General features: G+C 37.9%; 1 protein-coding gene across 1 annotated transcript in view; it reads left to right on the forward strand.

Annotated features, from left to right (window-relative positions):
- The first annotated feature begins 5156 nt into the window (after window positions 1-5156).
- WASHC4 (WASH complex subunit 4) overlaps window positions 5157-20671 on the forward strand; it is a 38783-nt gene continuing 23268 nt past the window's right edge. Inside the window, exons 1-15 of the mRNA XM_063308428.1 lie at window positions 5157-5261; window positions 8413-8552; window positions 9391-9444; window positions 9830-9895; window positions 10035-10080; window positions 11287-11354; window positions 13372-13454; window positions 14604-14646; window positions 15029-15132; window positions 16005-16125; window positions 17213-17336; window positions 17434-17561; window positions 19268-19428; window positions 19615-19741; window positions 19965-20090. Of these exons, the coding sequence (XP_063164498.1) occupies window positions 5201-5261; window positions 8413-8552; window positions 9391-9444; window positions 9830-9895; window positions 10035-10080; window positions 11287-11354; window positions 13372-13454; window positions 14604-14646; window positions 15029-15132; window positions 16005-16125; window positions 17213-17336; window positions 17434-17561; window positions 19268-19428; window positions 19615-19741; window positions 19965-20090 (1452 nt within the window). The 5' untranslated portion in view covers window positions 5157-5200. The remainder of the gene's footprint in view (window positions 5262-8412; window positions 8553-9390; window positions 9445-9829; window positions 9896-10034; window positions 10081-11286; window positions 11355-13371; window positions 13455-14603; window positions 14647-15028; window positions 15133-16004; window positions 16126-17212; window positions 17337-17433; window positions 17562-19267; window positions 19429-19614; window positions 19742-19964; window positions 20091-20671) is intronic.

Here is a 20671-nt window from a genome sequence, read left to right on the forward strand (position 1 = left end):
AAGCAAACTATAAACAGAACATTGCCCAAATTGAAGTTAACTACCCCAAAGAAATCCAGAATTCCTAGTTCTGTTAATTAAAAAGGTATGGTACAGCTATTCTGCTTTTATTTCCTAAACTGTGTGTGTGTATTTTGTTCCTAAGGAAAAAAAAAACAGACAGGAAAAGTAGAGGGAATTTTGGGTGAAGGACTGTTTTCAGAACTTCACATACAGACATCAGTAAAAATGCTCTGTCCAGTTAGAAGATAAAAGCCTCATTTGGAATTGCATAAGGACAGGAGCATCCACCATGGGTCAGTTGTCCCCCCCTTTAAAATATATGACACATGTGACACATGTAAAAAGGAGTGGGGCTTTGTACATACAGTTGCAGTCACCATTTTGACTTTTTTGACACCTCTTGTGGACTCTCCTGCCTAAAGACAACTTGTGTCCCCTTTTAAGGAATTAAAGTTATTGCAGCCTTTCTTTGCCATTATGCAATTGCCTGAGCTACTGCAAGCTGATGCATTAAAGATCAGAGAAACTTTTGTAGACCAGGGAATACGCTGTTTTTCCTAACTTTTCAGCAGCCAAGGATAGCGCAGTGGAGAGGGCAGGAACAACTTTCATCTCCACGTTTGCACAAAATAATACATAATTCAACAAGCGCACTATGAACTTTCTCATATTCATATATTTCATGCTGGAGAGGAAAAGTTTGGTTTGCACGCCCATGCTCAACATCACGTTGCACTGCCCTTCCTAAGTTAGTTACCTTGGCTATCTTCATAGGTTTCTTATGCTGTTTGATTTTGTTTTGGATTGTGTTTTTTATATGCCACTACGTGCTTAGAGTCACTACAGCGAAATGGGCAACTATGCAGATTAAAGAAACAATCAAACAAATAAAAAGAGGGTGCATGTGGTGCAATAAGGAATATACCATAGTATATCTGTTAAAACACAAAGGATCTTTTGTACAAATAGCATGTGGTGCTGATTATCACATACAATAGTGGGCATATTGCTCATTGTCACTTGTACTCTTTCAGTCAAAATTCTGCCAAACACCTTTCCAGGCACACTCAACAACCTAATACCCTTATAATTTTCGCATTCACTCTTGCTAACAGCAACAGCATCATTCTTCCAATCGTCAGGCACAAATGCGGCCTTCATTTATGTGAAAACTCCACTCCGTAAGCATTCATTCATATTTTAGCACTTCTTCAGGACTGCATCTGCAGCATTACCATTTTTCGGCCTCCTGACGGCTTTTCACTTTTTTTTCTTGGACGCTAACATTTATAGCATATATTCCATTTACTCTCTTTGACATATCACTTTCCCTCCCAAACAAATCAATTGTACTGAATTGTGTCAAATGTTTATTTGGTAAAGGCTTGATAATTCAGAGAGAGAAATCACCATTATTATTAGTAGTAGTAGTATGGACTATACAGGTTTTGGCTGTTGTTATCTTTCTCCAATATACACTATTTTCCAAGCCAGTGCAGGATATAATAGCTGAGAATTCTGAATTCTTGCTTAACACATCTGGAGGGCATCAGGCTCACGTTACATCAGGCATAACCCTTATATTATAAACTGGCTTTTTGTTTATTCGTTTAGTCGCTTCCGACTCTTCGTGACTTCATGGACCAGCCCACGCCAGAGCTTCCTGTCGGTCGTCAACACCCCCAGCTCCCCCAGGGACGGGTCCGTCACCTCTAGAATATCATCCATCCACCTTGCCCTTGGTCGGCCCCTCTTCCTTTTGCCCTCCATTCTCCCTAGCATCAGCATCTTCTCCAAGGTGTCCTGTCTTCTCATTATGTGGCCAAAGTATTTCAGTTTTGCCTTTAATATCGTTCCCTCAAGTGAGCAGTCTGGCTTTATTTCCTGGAGGATGGACTTCTTCTTGCAGTCCAAGGCACTCTCAGAATTTTCTTCCAACACCACAGTTCAAAAGCATCGATCTTGCTTCTCTCAGCCTTCCTTATGGTCCAGCTCTCGCAGCCATATGTTACTACGGGGAACACCATTGCTTTAACTATGCGGACCTTTGTTGTCAGTGTGATGTCTCTGCTCTTAACTATTTTATTGAGATTTGTCATTGCTCTTCTCCCAAGGATTAAGCGTCTTCTGATTTCCTGACTGCAGTCAGCATCTGCAGTAATCTTCGCACCTAGAAATACAAAGTCTTTCACTGCCTCCACATTTTCTCCCTCTATTTGCCAGTTATCAATCAAGCTGGTTGCCATAATCTTGGTTTTTTTGAGGTTAGGCTGCAAGCCAGCTTTTGCACTTTCTTCTTTCACCTTCATCATAAGGCTCCTCAGTTCCTCTTCGCTTTCAGCCATCAAAGTGGTATCATCTGCATATCTGAGATTGTTAATGTTTCCTCCAGTGATTTTAACTCCAGCCTTGGATTCCTCAAGCCCAGCATGTCACATGATGTGTTCTGCGTACAAGTTGAATAGGTAGGGTGAGAGTATACAGCCCTGCCGTACTCCTTTCCCAATCTTAAACCAGTCCGTTGTTCCGTGGTCTGTTCTTACTGTTGCTACTTGGTCGTTATACAGATTCTTCAGGAGGCAGACAAGATGACTTGGTATCCCCATACCACTAAGAACTTGCCACAATTTGTTATGGTTCACACAGTCAAAGGCTTTAGAATAGTCAATAGAACAGAAATAGATGTTTTTCTGAAACTCCCTGGCTTTTTCCATTATCCAGTGGATATTGGCAATTTGGTCCCTAGTTCCTCTGCCTTTCCTAAACCCAGCTTGACATCTGGCAATTCTCGCTCCATGAATTGCTGAAGTCTACCTTGCAGGATCTTGAGCATTACCTTACTGGCATGTGAAATGAGTGCCACTGTTCAATAGTTTGAACATTCTTTAGTGTTTCCCTTTTTTGGTATGGGGATATAAGTTGATTTTTTCCAGTCTGATGGTCATTCTTGTGTTTTCCAAATTTGCTGGCATATAGCGTGCATTACCTTGACAGCATCATCTTGCAAGATTTTGAACAGTTCAGCTGGGATGCCGTCGTCTCCTGCTGCCTTGTTATTAGCAATGCTTCTTAAGGCCCATTCAACCTCACTCTTCAGGATGTCTGGCTCTAGCTCACTGACCACACCGTCAAAGCTATCCCCGATATTGTTATCCTTCCTATACAGGTCTTCTGTATATTCTTGCCACCTTTTCTTGATCTCTTCTTCTTCTGTTAGGTCCTTGCCATCTTTCTTTTTGATCATACCCATTTTTGCCTGGAATTTACCTCCGATGGTTCTAATTTTCTGGAAGAGGTCTCTTGTCCTTCCTATTCTATTGTCTTCTTCCACTTCCATACATTGCTTGTTTAAAAATAATTCCTTATCTCCTCTGGCTAACCTCTGGAATTTTGCATTGAATTGGGCATATCTCCCCCTATCACTGTTGCCTTTTGCTTTCCTTCTTTCTTGGGCTACTTCTAGTGTCTCAGCAGACAGCCATTTTGCCTTCTTGGTTTTCTCTTTCTTTGGGATGTATTTTGTTGCCGCCTCTTGAACAATGTTGCGGACTTCTGTCCAGAGTTCTTCTGGGACCCTATCTACTAAGTCCAGTCCCTTAAATCTATTCTTCACCTCCACTGCATATTCCTTAGGAATATTAGTGAGCTCATATCTAGCTGATCTGTGGGTCTTCCCTAATCTCTTTAGTCTGATCCTAAATTGTGCAGTAAGAAGTCCGTGATCTGAACTACAGTCAGCTCCAGGTCTTGTTTTTACCAGCTGTATAGATGCCTGCCACCTTTGGCTGCAAAGGATGTAGTCAATCTGATTTCGGTGTTGTCCATCTGGCGAAGTCCATGTATAAAGCCGTCTCTTAGGTTGTTGGAAGAGAGTGTTTGTTATGCAGAGTGAGTTGTCTTGGCAAAATTCTATCAGCCTATGTCCTGCTTCGTTTTGTTCTCCCAGGCCATGCTTACCTGTAATTCCAGGTGTCATTTGACTGCCCACCTTAGCATTTCAGTGTCCTGTGATGAAAATAACATCTCTTTTAGGCGTGTTGTCCAGTAGGTGCTGCAGATCCTCATAGAACTGCTCTACTTCAGCTTCTTCAGCATCTGTGGTTGGGGCGTATATTTGGATCACTGTGATGTTAGATGGCTTGCCCTGAATTCGAATTGAGATCATTCTATCATTTTTTGGATTGTATCCAAGCACTGCTTTAGCCACTTGACTATTAATTATGAAGGGTACTCCATTTCTTCTGTGGTCCTCTTGTCCACAGTAGTAGATCTGGTGGTCATTTGATGTGAAGTGGCCCATTCCAGTCCATTTCAGTTCACTGACGCCCAAAATGTCTATCTTTAATCTTGACATCTCACCAATAACCACATCCAATTTGCCCTGGCTCATAGATCTTACATTCCAGGTTCCAATGGTGTGTTGATCCTTAGAACATCGGATTCGCCGTTCACCACCAGCACCGTCGGCTGCTAGCCGTCCTTTCAGCTTTGAGCTAGCTGCGTCATCGTGTCTGGGGCTAGTTGAATTCATCCTCTGTTCCTCCCCAGTAGCACTTTGACCATCTTCCGACCTGTGGGTCTCATCTTCTGATGGTATACCGACATATCTCTGGTTGTACTGAACCATTTAGTTTTCACGGCAAGAATACTGGGGTAGATTGCCATTACCTTCCCCAGGGATCGCATTTAGTCTGACCTCTCTGTCATGACCTTCCCGTCTTGGGTGGCCCTTCACGGTTTAGCTCATGGCATCATTGAGGTGCTCAAGCTCCAGCACCACGACAAGGTAACGATCCTTTGCTGAAGATAAACTGGCTTATTTGTATGGAATTGTATATTTTAGAGGGAGTTGATTGTTGATAATAATAATAACCCAAACTTTCCCTTTCTTTGAGGCCAAAACTAAAGTCACACGATAATCAAACAACTTTTTGTGTGTAGAAGTTGTGAACTGAACAATACCGTCCTCTACCCTTCCCCTCGGTAATTATAGCCACTTTATTCACCGATTATTGACGCCTCATCCGGCAGGAGCCGCTATCGAACACGCACCACGCAGTCGCCGGCCAGCTTCCTTTCAGCCCTCTAAATCTGAGAACTACATTGCCCAAAATGCCTTGCGGGCGTGGCAGGAAATCCCGTGTTTTGTGGAAGGAGCGGTGCTCTTGCCGCCGCCGCTGTTGGATGTGGGTCTGTCATGGCGCTAGAGACCCTCTCGCCGGACTGGGAATTCGACCGCGTTGACGACGGCTCTCAGAGTAAGAGGTGGGGTGGGGAGGTCTGAAGTGGGAACCTTCAGTGGGCTCCGAATCGGGGGAAACCAGAGAGAGGTTGTGGAGGGCTGCCGGCGGCTGCGTTCGAGCTTTAGGAGAATGGCCAAGCCCTCTCGGTCATAGCGGTCTCCCCCGTCCCGGCGAGTGGGTCTTTCCGCCGTGATAACTTAACCCTTTCCTCCCTGACCTAAGGAAGGTCCTTTGCTTAGGCGCGAAGCTTGTCCATAGCCTGCTGCGGTTGGGGGGGCAAAGGGACGGGCTTTCGGCCACCCGTTTCTTCAAAGTCAAGGTGGCTGTGGGGTAGAAGGAAGGTGTGGGTCCCCTACACAGAGTTCACACCCTTCTTTGCCTAAGGATGAGATCTTGTCCCCAAACCCCAGGTATGTTCCTGTAACAGAGACGCACAGGATGTCTTGTCCCGAAGCAGGAAAGTTTGTGGTAGAAAGTTGTTCTGAAATCTTACTCCTCTTTCGCGTAATTCTGAAAGATAACACACTCCGCCTGTTTGGAAAGCTATCAGCATTACTCAGTCTTAGCGCTTCTGCCAGGTTGTAAGGTGTCGTCCCCGCCCCTCGAAATGAATGGTTTTTGGTGTATTTTTAAATGGAAGTGCAGACCCTAATCTCTGTAGATGATAATTAACATGTTTGAGGGCAGATTAAAGATTGAGAAGATGGCAAATACTTGTGCCATGTACAGATTTTGTTTTTGCTAATATGGCTTGAAATAGTTGATATTTTGTAATTATTTTGAAGTACTTTTGTTCAACAGTAAACAATCAGTCTTCTATTGTTATGGGGATTAGTTAATCTGGACCAGGGTTTCTCAATCTTAGCAACTCTAACTCATCTTTCAAACTTGAGCACTTTTAGATAGCTAGATGCAGTTATGAGACCTTTCCTCCAGATCAGGGTTTCTCAACTTTAGCAACTTTAGAAGTCCACCCATCTTACAGATGCTAAGGTTGAGAAACCCTGATCTGGAAGAAAGGTCTCATAAATGCATCTAGATATCTAAAAGTGCTCAAGTTTGAAAGATGTGGAAGGTAATACTGGATGCACAATGTAAGGGATAGAGTTAATCCTAGGTTAATCTGGATTAAAACTGGAGTTTAATTTGTGCCTGTTGAACATGCATTAGTATTAATTATAGTGGGTATGGATGAGATTTTCCCCTTTCCCTTTGTTTATTTACTCTGGGGGGTGCTGATAATACATGGGATGAGAATCAAAGATTTCTTCATTTGTATTGCATTTTTATAAATAAAGTTAGGAGTCTAATCTATTTTAATGGCTGTGAATATGAAGTAGGAGATAGCAGCTAGTTCAGATGAATACTGAATAAAACAGCAGTATCTTCATTGCATGTCTCAGATTGATTCTGAGACAATTTTCTGTGACGATATAAAAAAAGGTGAAAGGTCCCCTGTGCAAGCACCGAGTCATGTCATTGGGGGGATGCCGCTTTTGTGACGTTTTCTTGGGAGACTGTGGCTGGGTGGTTTGCCATTGCCTTCCCCAGTCATCACCTTCCTCAGCAAGCTGGATACTCATTTTACTGACCTCAGAAGGATGGAAGGCTGAGTCGACCTGAGCCGGCTACCCAGAGAGAATCCAGCTTCTGCTGGGATCGAACTCAGGTTGTGAGGATATAAAGGGTGTGTGTGTTAATGTCTGTTGTAATGTAAACTATAAGAACTAAATGTTACAAACTTCTGCTGCTCTGATGGTGGAGACTTTTTCCTGTAAAGGCCCTTCCCTCTTCCCAGTTGAGATTATGCTTTCTTCTCTCTTTGATAGCAGTTTCCCTGCTGATAGTACAGTAATAATTTCCTTCCTCTTTGCTTTCTGTTGGTTGCTGATTCACTTGATTGTTCCAGAATAGTTTATTCTTACATTTGTTTTGTTTTTGGCAGTGTGCAACTATTCTCCAAATTTTACACATTCTTTTTAGATAGAGGCTTTATTCTTGCAGCTGCTTTCTGCTTTAGCCTGAAACATGAAGTCATGCTGAAGCAATTTAGTGGGTTTGTGTCTGCATCTCTGCCCTCTCCTTAATCTGCAGAAATCGGAATTGGACAGTCTGTTTCATTTGTATTTTCTAACCTTCTTTTTACAAATGTGCATTAGCTGCATGTGCTAATGTTATGGTATGAATATTAATTGGAACATATACTGTTCTTGGAGAAATTCTGCACACTTGCATATGTTTCAAATTATTATGCATAAAATGGAATAAGCTATCTTGTCAAATATATTACATAAAGGTTACCCAGAAAATGTCATAATATAATGAACTTATTTGATTATTTTGTCTTTGAACTGACACTTTTTATACTTTTCTTTGTCAATATTAGAATGTAGTGTGCATTTGCATCTCTAAGTCACTTGTACATCGTTGCTGAAACCATAAAGAGGCTGAGTTTTTTTAAAATTCAGTCTCTTTGTACTAAAAGGAATTGAAAGTGCTTTATTGTAAGCAACCAAGTCTAGTTGGGTGTGTTTGTGCATGTGTGTATGTGTAAAAAAGAAAAACAGCTTCCTGCTTTGCCTGTTGTAATTCCAGTTCTGTGGTTAAACATTTAAATAAAGAAAGTTTATCCGTACTAGTACAAAAGCTGCAATATTACACATTAATAATGCAGTTTATAGTTTGGTCGTCCCCAACCTGGTACCCTTCAGTTGGTTGGAATACAGTTTCCATCATTGTAAAATTGCTGGTTTGGGGAGACTGCACTGGATCTTTAGTGCTTGAAATCTGTTTCATAAATCTCCCTGCAGCAAATTCTATTTGTCTTAGGGTGAAGCAAAATGGCTGATTTCTGGTGCCATTATTTTTTGTTTGCTAAAATATTAAAATTATTATGATTATATAATTGTTACATTATTATATCAACTTACAATGTTGTATTGATTAATAATAATAATGATAATGATAATAATATATTAAAGTAAGAGTGAGAATGGGAGCATAAGGCCTCTGTGAAGAAAATGGAGGAGGGGACTTTGAGTGATTAATTTTTTTTTTTAAGTAGGGAATCACTTGAATTAGATAAATTTATCTAGGTCATTTCTGTGATTCCAAGTTTAATCACCATGCTTTCAAATGTTATAACGAAAATACTATTTGCTCTTAGAAATCCATGCTGAAGTGCAGTTGAAGAACTATGGGAAATTCCTTGAGGCATATACGTCCCAGCTGAAGAGAATTGAAGATGCCCTGGATGATTCCATTGGAGATGTTTGGGACTTCAATCTTGATCCCATTGCATTAAATGTATGTGTATGCTTAATGTGCAGATATCATTTCACTCAAGCCTCTTACTATTCAACTATGTACTTAGTTTTAACACAGAATTTTATAGAGACATTCACAGCGACTTTCCCCAGCCTACTGCCCTCTGTTTGTGTGGGACTTTCCCCCAGTTCTCATCCTGGATCCAGGCTGAAAATTCTGGTGATTAATTCAACATCACTGAAGAGGGAATACCTGCATGCTCTCTTTTGAGTGGTTACATTGAGAGCCATCTGCCTAGAAGCATCTTTGGTTGAGCGATTCATATTTAACTGCTGGCATGCACTGTGTTGTAGGCTGCTTTGGCTTCAGGCCATCATTAGAAGTACTTGCAATTTGCCACCAAGTTGGCTGGTTTACTTGTTTATATCTAAATAGTTCAGTTTCTCATTCATTGATATGTTTGTACCAAAATATTCTAGTTGGGAAAAATCCCATTATGTATATATGTGTACATTTTTTTCCATGTCTCTGTTAAGGTGGCATTTTAACTCATTAAATAAGCCTCTAGAGGTTATAGGGGAAAGCTATAACACCTCCACCTCATTCCAATATTTATATTTCAAGATTTTGTCTATTCTTACTATTTAGCTTGTGATAACCATCACCTATTTAATGTTTATAGAATGAAATTTTTGGAGGATCTCTTGGCTCTGCAGTCTGGTGGTTGTTTCCTCAGAGAATAGTGCAGGGATTGTCCTATGTAATTGCAATTTGGATTAAGCTTGAAAGAATGGGATTCCTGTTTCATGTAGCTAAAGCGGTCATGTTGCAGATCCCTGACCTCCCTTAAACTATTTGTGTTTTTGCTTAATTTTAGCTTTTGCCTTACGAACAGTCTTCCTTACTTGAACTCATAAAGACAGAAAACAAGGTATGTTGCTCAGATGTCAAAAACCTGTTACAAAGATACTGTATTATTACTTTTTGTGCTTTACAAAATATATCTTACATTTATATGTTTTAAAGCATTTTATCTTGCTCTTCAGTAGAAATATTTCCAGAACTGTTTACCAAAAATCAGTACTGGACAGACATTCTCTGCCCTCAGGTTTATAATCTGAAAGATATAACAGAAGAGAAAAGTTTGAAAGTTCTTATAATGCCTGTCTTGAATTAAACATTTATTTCTATATTAATGTTTAATGTGAGCCAGATGGCATCATACCTACATTCTATCTCCTCCTTTACTGCAACTATATATTTATAATGTTATTCCATTCGTAAAACTAGCCTGGTTTTTTTTTCTGTTTATCCAGGTTCTGAACAAAGTCATCACTGTATATGCTGCTCTTTGCTGTGAAATCAAAAAATTAAAACATGAGGTAATCTCTTATTTCTTGTACAGGCTGGCACATACATTTTGTAGTTCACATTTGATGTTTAAGATGCAATCATGTATTTCTGTCATCTAAAACTATATGGACTGCTTGTTCAAGAAAAAAAATCTGCTTTTATTCCTAGGCAGAAACAACATTTTATAATGGCCTCCTGTTTTATGGTGAAGGAAGTAAGTATATTAATTATGCTCATATGGGAGACATGTATTCTATCATTCTATGTGTATTAATATACTTCAAATATGCATTTGCTCTTGGGAAACTTAAATCTTTGTTTAACCAATTACACAATGAGATAGGGAAAGCAGAGCACAGTTTTTAGAATTGTTTCCAACCCCATTACCAGCAGTAGCTATAGGAGTAACCTGCAAATAGCTCCCTCTAAAATAGGAAGGGCTTCTTTTAGGTGGATTGGTTTCACCTCTGGTGTGTACAAAATAAGTCCATATTTCATGTGCATTTTGAATTCTATATGTTGGAACCAATTGATAATATTTTAGTTTAGAACTTTGAGATTACATGGTAATACTGATGATGTGCTTAAGAAATTCTTCTGTTGCTGAAATATAGTTTGGATGCATGAAAGGTCTTGATTAAAGCTGACCTTGTGATGAATAGAATGTTAATGCCCAAATGGTGAGCAGACAGAGTACAGAAGTGACAGGTACTTGTTAGAAACTTCTGACCAGTACTGGATGGTTTCTGTGGCTGAGTTTGTCTCGTTTCTCACCTAAGTATAATGAATGAGCATGCATTGCTTAAAGAGAAGTATTTTGATATTAGCTCATTAATGCTTTGAAGTGTTCTACAGTAACTGGTTTTTAATAATTGTGTGTGTATTTCCAATAATATTGTAATGTGAACCCTATTATCTTAAGCTGATAATATCTTTATGATGTTCCTTTTCTTGTCATGCCATGATTTTGAAAGACACAGTGAGATGATGCCAAAATGACAACAAGGCACTTTTGATTTTTTGGTTTGTTGGCAGGAAGCAAAGAGTGCTGCAACAACAGTACGAGTCACATTTGTTTTATCAATAGCTTCTTCTTGACTGTGGGGTAGGGATGGGGGAAAAGGTTGGCAAATTCAGAAACATTCAGTTGGGAAGCATCCAAGCAAATACATCTAGTCAATGGCCATATCTGTAAGAGAGAATAAAATTCCTCCCCTTGTTTCTTTTTCTGCACTCAGTAATTTTTGCATGGTATAGAATAATAAAGTAGAATTTAAACATGATAAGCTTTTCATTTGAAATCCATATGTTTGAGTTATGATTCAGAAAAAAACTGGCTACAATAGTCTTTTTAAGGATAGTTAATTGGTAATGATTGTGTTCTCTCAACCTAGGGTAACTTTCACTTTTATTTTTCAAGCTATGGATTCCAGTAAGGTGGAAGGAGATAGCCAAATACAGATGGGAAGATTTATTTCATTTTTGCAGGTAATAACTATAGTATAGATTTTTGCAGTGGTTTTTCTTTGCTAAGCAGTTGACTTCACAATTGTGCTATGAGATTTTTTTCCATGCCAACAGCAAAAGTGATTTAGGTAAGTAACCTTTGGTGAATTGGGGGTAAGTAGTGTTGTATTGTTCTTAGCTTTCTGTTTCTCTGTTTTCTCTGGTCACCTTGCTTTGCAGATTCTGTAGCAGTGCCCAGTCAACTCTCTTTTAATAGACAACTCTTGCATGCATCTATCTGTACAGTCTCTATGATGGATTAAAACACTCCCCATCTGCAGGTGAATCTATATGCCTTTGAAAAGAAAAGTAGAAGCCAGACTAACATTCTGCTAGGGTTTGCTTAATAAGGAAAAGACAGTTCAGGTGATAACATTGGGTGGGCAGTCCAGTAGCAGAGAATGAATCAAATATCTGCTCCTTGTTGTTTCTCCATTTTCTATTGCTGCCCCTGCTGAAGAATTCCGTGTTGTGGGCATTCCTTCCTTGAAAATCAGAAAACTGTATGCAGTGTGGTCATAGAGACTTAGAAATACTATGAAATTAATTTGTGTTTTTTTTGCAGAAACTGTAAGGTATTCAAAGAAATCACATTTAGTTGATGCTGCAAGTATAGCTCAGGAAACATTTTAAAAGAGTTATGTTTTTGATGAAAACAAACTACTATATATTTATTAATAAGAGGAGGACCTGAATTTACTGTATGTCGTTCAAAGTCACGCTCGTGCATTTGACCTAATTTCAGTACCTTGTGATTGTTTTTCTTTGCTAAGCATCACTTAAAAAAGGGAATTGGTTTTTTAAAAAATTATCTGGCAGTAAAATGAGCTTGAGGTCAATTTTCTGAAATCCGTTTTTTATTTCAATCTACTAGATTTTATTTGTATTTTTTCTTTTAGATTTGCAGAGGAATAAATATCTTCTAATTATATTTGTTCATTTTATATTCTGTCTATCTCCATGAGCTCAAGGCAGCTTACACTGGGATTTCCCTTTATTTTATCTTCACAACAGCAACCCTCTGAACTAGACTGGGCTCAGGGAGAGTGACTGAACCAAAGTTACCCAGTGAATTTCCATGGCTGAGGGTAGACTTGAACCTGAGACTTCCTGTCTTAATCCAGCATCTCTAGCACTGCAACACATTGGTGTAGTTGCCAGTCTTCCATCTCCTTTGAAGATAAATTCAGACAACTTAGATTTTTCATTTTTCATTATTGTTCTTTTGCAACTTTCCAAAGTTTCCACAGAGCAGAAAATACTGACATAGAGGTTATTATTAATTCTCTAGGTGGAGTCATAAGTTACAATTAGTCAATTTCCTGCTACAGAGCCAGTAACAGCAAATACATGCTGCTTCTATGCAGTCGTGAAATAACGATTGAGGTTGTGTTGGTGCCAATTTTCACTTTCAGACATTGATCTCTGAAGAGACTAACTAAAGACCCTGATGCCCTCTGGAGGTTTTGGGTTGTAGCTTCTCCAGTCCTTTGGCCATTGGCTGTGATGTTTGAATTGAAGTCCAAAACACCTGAATGGCATCATGTTTCTCTTTGTTGAATTAAATACAGAGAATTAAATAGTATAATAAAAGTGCAGAACAGAAAATATTGAGAATTTATAGGCGTATAGTATAAACAGAAATAAGCATTGAAGTGCTAAAGCTAAAGGGATTTGGTGCCATTCAAGACAAAATACTCAAGAAAGCTCTTGTGTTTATGACTGTAGTTGGTTTGTTTCTTAAATATATGCAAGTGTGAAAGTTCCCTCTTGACCATGGACATCTCTTTGGGCCAGTTGCAATCTCTTAGTTCAGCCTACCTTACAGGATTGTTCTTGGGAGGATAAAATGAGGAGGGACTCCCTATGACTGCCACCTTGCACTCCCAGAGGAAAGGTAGGTGATTCATTCAGTAATAAGGAATCATTTATGGGTAAATAAATGCATTTAGTAAGAAATTGTTTATTTTACTGATCAGTACAAAATTTATCATTGCAGGAGCTGTCTTGTTTTGTGATACGATGCTATGAAGTGGTGATGAACGTAGTTCACCAGTTAGCTGTCCTTTATACCAGTAACAAGTAATTATTTGCTAACTAAGATCAAACTATAAGTCTAGCATGCTAATCAGCTTTCTAGATTTATGTAGGTACGGGGAAGGGAAATGCTTTGGGTCTTACTGATCTTTGCATTCATTAAAAAAGTCTGATTGCCTTTCAGTGTGATGCTAAATCACACTGTGTTATGAAAAAAAATGTAATGTGCCAGAAGCTTCCATTTTGGATTAAATACAATTTTAGGTGCATCTTTCTGCATAGTGAAAACAAGCCAACTTCATCGGTTATGGCTTGAAAGTTTTATTTCCATTAGTTTGCTAACATGGCAAATTGCAGATAATGTTTCCATATCCTTTTTTGTAACTGTGCCAGAGGATCTGGTATGCTTGCACAAGCCAAAAGCGTGCTGTAGCATATTCTCCTAAATGAGTTGCAGGTTGACCACCCCTCTTAAAACATTAAATACATTGGTTAAAATGTTTGGATCTCTGGGAAGCTTTGTAGTATTTTCCAATCCATGTTCAGGTATTGACTGTTTTCCAAGTAGTTTGCGTCTGTAGTCCCTTAACTGTTCTAGCAAGCAGCGATTCCCTCCTGAGTTTATTTTTTAAAATGCTTTTTTAACAGATGAAATTCAATGTACAGCTTGACTGGTATAATTTACATAGTGCCTTGGAATCACAGGTTATTAATGATCAGTTTCTTTGTTATAAAACTTAAAATATTTTAATGACAAAAGTTAAAGGAAAGATTAGTAAATTAAGCCAAGACATTATTCCAATCATTGTATAGTTGCGACTCACCAAACTGAATGTCCTTCACTATGGCTTGTCAGGATTTGAATAAATGTCCTGGTTTCTGGGAACAAGATTGCTTAGGATTGTGGAAACAGTGGGATAGGAGCAAAAATTGCTGAACAGTATACGTGGCTGTTGGGCAGTGTTTGGTTTTCTGGATCAAAACCTGAGTAGGCCTGCATGCTATAATTACATGGGACAAATTAATCTGATTCTAATACTAATTGTATTAGTAGTTCTCAGTATGCAAGAATTACCTTCCCAAATACATTTTGCATATTGGAAGATATTTCCAGATTTATTTAGAAATGTTGAAGGCTTGTATCTCTACAACTTGTTTATTAAATAACATGAAATACGTTATTCTGTTTTTCAGGAATATACCTAAAGTGATAGAGACTTCAGGAGTTCATTTTCAGGTGAAGTTTTATTTTAATACCATTTATTATAAAATTCATTTAAATTGTTAAGCTTAAGATTTGATTTAAATATATCAAATCTTCCTTGGCAGCTTTTTTAAATACTAAGAATGTTATTGTACTGAGTTCTTTAATAGCCCAGTATGCCTGTTTTCTTTGGGCTCCCTTATTTCCCATTAATTTTTTAAAAAAGCACAGTGAAGAAAGCATTATATTCAGCACTGTTACCTTCTATACTTCACATACTTATACATGTAGTGCTTAGTAATTTTCCGGGGGATATTACAAGTGCAATCCTATGACTGTTTACTTGAAGTACGTCCCACTAAGTTTATGGGATATGCTCTCAGATTCCTTATAAACTATGTAATTTTTCAAACAGACTATGTATGAGCATCTTGGAGAACTACTGACAGTTTTACTTACACTTGATGAGATAATTAATAATCATGCCACCCTGAAAGATCACTGGACTATGTACAAAAGGTATGTGGGTAAATTCATTATTTTTAATGTTAACATGGTAGTCAGTTAAAAGTATATTGTTGTACATATCTGTTCATATCAGTGAGTCTTGAGCAGAAGTTCTGTTGGATACTTCTAAAAGGTTTTGCAGTTCCATATTAGTACTATTTGGATGTTTATCATCTGCTCTGTGTGTGTGTGTTTAATACAATTTATATGGCTGCCTGTCTCACAAAAGTGACTCTGGGCAGGTACAGAGATTAAAATAAAAACCAAACATAAAACCCATGAGCCTAAAGTTAGAATGGGAATCCCCAATCACAAAAGAAAACGAATCACCATCAGCAGAGCTCCTGGCCCAAATACCCGGAGAAACAGCCAGGTCTTCAGAGCCTTCCAAAAGCCTAATAGGGTTAAGGCCATCTGGATTTCCAGGGTGATGCTGTTCCACAGGGCAGGCGCTGCCACCGAGAAGACACGGCTCCGGGGTCCAACAAGATGACACTGTTTGATGGAAGGGACCATTTGTTACTCACTTAATGATAAACATTTAATATTGCTCTTATACATGGTTGTAATTATTTGTACAATGACCAACCAATATGAAGTGTTTTTGAATCACCCTTGCAGATACTGTATGTACCTTCTGTAGACCATCTTTTTTTCATCAAGGGTACCCCTAGGGAGAAATCTGTCCTGTTGTTCCATGGGCTTGCTGCCCCAGGAATGCAGCCAAACAGCAAAGCTATTACCACAAAAGATTTCCTTTGTTAAAAAAGAAGCAAAAATGCTTGGTTCAGCTATAACCCCATGAAAGTTCTTAAAACTTAATTGTGTCCATGAAAGTCTCTGAATCTTCCTTTCTTTTCTTTTCTTTTCTTTTCTTTGATCAGGCTACTAAAATCTGTCCATCACAATCCTTCTAAATTCGGAATCCAGGAAGATAAACTGAAACCATTTGAAAAGTTGCTGTTAAAATTAGAAAGTCAGTTATTGGATGGGATGATATTCCAGGTAATATGATAAAATAAATATGTATGATAGATAGATAGATAGATAGATAGATAGATAGATAGATAGATAGATAGATAGATAGATAGAATGATAAATGACTTCCTTTATGGAGTGTAAATGTGGCCTGTACAATCTATAGTGTGGTCTTCCCCTTTTCTAAAATTGTCAATGTGTTTTTGTGATTTTAATTTGTATGCTCTTATCTCTTTTTTGAATTGTATACCTAACATTCTGGTATGGAGACAAAATGTAAGGTGCATCCAGAAGTTAGTTTGTAGGTGGTGAGATATCTGGATGTTTTGTTCAGAAAGTTTGTTTCCACTTGTTTTTAAAAATTCCTTCACTTTCAAAGGGGGAGGGAGGGTATTTGAAACAACAAATCAGAAGAGTGGTTGACTGTAGTCATTTCTGGTTGCTTTTACTCACTTCTGGTAAGAAGGAAGCAAAGTAAAAATAAATGTGCTGTGGGTTCCATAAGTACAGCTGGTTTTAAAAGACTTTTTCATTAGCCCATAAATGTATACAATGAATCTGTCATGAGTAAGGATGGTGAGCAGGGGGCTCCTTTCCAGACTGTTAAGCGCATGCGTAGCACTGAGGAATTGGTGAGCCATTCCAAGAGGCACAGATAGGGACTGCCTTAACCTGCGGGGTTTATATGGCTGGGTTTTTCCCACGCTTGTTCAGTTTGTTAGGATTACTGTTATGTATTAGCAATAAAACATTAGAGACCAGTTCCCTGTCTCAGAGTGTTTCCTGGGAGTCAGGACAGAATCTAACAGAAATTTTAAAAAATGAAGATGGTCTACCAGCAATCCCTATGAATAAATCTTAATATCCTTTTAAATTTCCAGTACAACTTCTATTTCAATAGAATGTTTTCTCAACAAATAGTAACTTGCTGTGATTTGTTTTTAATGAAGTTTTAAACATGATTGTGTTCTCTTTAATATTAATATTAATAAAGAGAAAAGGGGGACTTTAATGCTAATATTAAAGTCCCCCTTTTGGGGGGAGATGGGCGGTAATAGAAATGTGAATAACAAACAAATAAATAATGTAAACTGCTTTTATTTCTCTTATTCAGGCTTGTATAGAACAGCAATTTGATTCTCTCAATGGAGGCGTGCCAGTGTCAAAGAATAGCACATTTGCTGAGGAGTTTGCACATAGTATTCGCACAATTTTTGCAAATGTTGAAGCTAAGCTCGGTAATGCAGAATAGGTTCTTTTTGCATTGACGTTATGGTTGTGTATCTTTTGGCAAATTTCAAAAATTTGTGTAATTTTTGTGCATGTTTGTTTAAGGTGAACCTTCTGAAATTGACCAGAGAGATAAGTATGTTGGAATTTGTGGCCTCTTTGTACTACATTTTCAGATTTTTCGAACTGTAGACAAGAAATTTTACAAATTGTTACTGGACATTTGCAAAAAGGTGAGTATTTTATTGCTTGTAATTTTTGCCAAGGTTAGAATTATAACCAATGTAAAATTAGATAAGATGCTTGGGAATGAGACTGTAATAAATAAATAAATAATAAACAAAATTAAATTTATCCTCATATTAGATCTCTCTGGTAATTCCAACAAATAGTGTTGCTGCTTTTTACTAGAATGAAACCTTGGTTTAGTGGACCTCAATACAAAAGGCTTTGCATACAGTAGATCAATTTCTGTAACAATTTATATCACTTTAGTGTGACGTTACTCAAATGATGCAAATATTTTTTGTGTCATTTATATCATTTGCACAATGATTTTGTCACACAGTTGATGCAATGTCATATTGCAAATGAAACAAATGACACCATTTCATAAATGATAGAAATTGGCACCGTGATTTACTTTTGTATTGAACCACATTCATGAATAGGAGACACCCTTCCCCCAAATGGTCTGTAAAAACTAGGTTTCACAATATTTTCATAACTTGAACATTTGCATAACAAATTTTATATCCTAAGCACGGTTAAAGAAACTACGAAATTATATTTTCAGATACTGTATATAGTCCTTACATTGTTTTGGTAAAGGATGGAGTGCATGTTTTCATCAATTTACTTGTGTTTGGGTATAATGCCATTGTGTAGAATAGTTACTAATTTGACAATAACTTATCAAGTTAATTGTTTAATCATAACTGTATAACAAATTTCTGTTGATTTCAGTGAGAGCTATTTATTTATGGTCAGACACTCCCCTGCAAAAATATCGAACATATAAATAGTCTTGGTATGGGATATGAGATACCGCCCATCTCCCCCGAGTGGGGGAGACGGGCAGTAATAAAAATATGATAGATAGATAGATAGATAGATAGATAGATAGATAGATAGATAGATAGTATCAAATCTCTACCCGTCCAATTTGGCCCAGCAGGATGGGCGTGCTCCGGGTCCGGTCAGCCAAGGAATGTCGGCTGGCGGGGACCAGAAGATGTGCCATTTCTGCTCTGGTGCCTGCCCTCTGGAACATCCTCCCTCCTGAGATTAGGATGGCCCTGACCCTTTTGGCCTTGAAGACCTGGTTTTGTGGCCGGGCCTGGGGCCCTGAGTGTGCGAAGAGCCCTGTTTCATGGTTGTGCTAACACTGACAGATTTTAATCTCTCTTGGCTGCTATTTATATTTAATTTATTTTGTACTGTTTTAATTGTTTGACTGTTTTAATTGTTTTTTATGATGGTTAGCTGCCCAGAGTAAATGATTTGAGATGGGCGGCTATATAAATCGAATAAATAAAAAATATTTATTTAAATTTTAAATAAGATTTATTTTAAAAAATAAAATAAAATAAATCTCCTTTTCTTTTATCTTATAAACTTTGCTACCTTTTCTGTGTCCATGTTTCTGCTGCAAATATAGGCTTAAAACTAGATTTTAAAATGCTAAGGAAATCGAGGAATGAAGTGATGTTATATAGCATGGGCTGAGATCAGACCTATTTCTTTTGTATATCTTGGAATGCTTAACGGAACTTCAACAGTGGAAGTAAACTTAGAACATTTCTATATTTGTAAAATGTGTGTAGCAAAATAATGGTTCATTAAAGGTCATGGAATACATTTGTTGTGACAATCTATTATCTACTCTAATAAGATCTTTTTTCTCTCATTTACCTAATTTTTTCTGCTAATGCTTTAGGTGCCAGCTATCACACTAACTGCTAATGTCATTTGGTTTGCTGACAACTTTCTGATTCAGAAGATGCCAGCTGTTGCCAAGCTTCTGGACAGAAAAAGTTTTCATGCCATTAAACTACAGAGAGAAAGTTTTTTACAGCAAAAGGCTCAGTTGCTTACAAAGTAAGTTTGGGGAGTAAGCACTTATTTTTTCTTACCTACAGATTTCTGTTTTGTCCTAGTAGGTTTGGCACTTGATTACAAGCCATTGTTTCTCAATTCAGACATCATGTCAAATCAGTGTTTAGCCTTCTAAAACTTAGTTTGGGATCTGAATAATTAAGAAACTATTATTCATTTTCTTTTTAGAGAGATGCAGTCTTATTATGTGTGTGTAAGCTCCTGGATGATGAAAATGGAATCTCTTTTGTCAAAGGAACAAAGAATGGATAAGTTTGCAGAAGATCTCAGTAATAGGTGCAATGTTTTTATACAGGTGTGTATATGCTTAGTTTAAAGGGGTCTGAATTCATTTCTTCAGAGTGCACAGGCCAGAAGGAGTCTAACTGAATATGGCAAGACATTGTGCCAGTCACTGCCATTGACCTCACCCACAAAGAGTCAAGGTATTGGCAAGTGCAGCCAGTTTTAGAAGCTTAAATTTATGGTGATGTAAGGAAGATATAATTGATTCACTTTTCTTTCTCATTTTTTTCTAGGGGTTTCTCTATGCTTACAGCCTTAGAAACATAATTAAAACTACAATGAATCTGCACATGTCAATGCAGAAGCCAATGACTAAAACATCAGTTAAAGCATTATGCAGGCTTGTGGAACTACTCAAAGTAAGTTGCTGTGTTCAGATATCCTCACTGTCACAAATATCAACAGTAGTTCTTTAGCAACATGTTTTAGGATAGATGATGCATATCTAATTGATGAGATGGGACAAAACTGGACACAGAGAGTAGGCTATGCAAAATGGTACACCATTTCAAAATGGTGCTTCAGAGTGCACAAGCATATGAATCTAGCACCTGTCTGTACTCTTTAAAGCAGCTGCATCTTTTCACAGGATCACACGGCCACCCTCTACAGATGCTTTCAAGAGCTGCAAACAGCTGTTATATTCGCAGTCTGAAGTAATATTTTGTAAGTGAAACATTGCACAGTCCTAGTTAATGGCAATTTAAAAGCATTCACCTGTCTGATTCCATCTGTATTATACATATCCCCATGGTTGCATGTGTTACCTTTGCTGCATTCTTTAATCTCAGTAAAATAACTAAAAGATAGTTAAAATATGACACTAGAATCAGAGTTCTGTGCTAATGTTTAGCTAATTACTCTTGTGTCAACAGTGTCTAATCCATTCATGGGACACCGCATAAAAATATGTAGTTATATAAAAATCTGGCATAGTCTT

This window comes from Candoia aspera, chromosome 7 (genome assembly GCF_035149785.1).
Source record: "Candoia aspera isolate rCanAsp1 chromosome 7, rCanAsp1.hap2, whole genome shotgun sequence".
In the NCBI taxonomy this organism is placed as follows: domain Eukaryota; kingdom Metazoa; phylum Chordata; class Lepidosauria; order Squamata; family Boidae; genus Candoia; species Candoia aspera.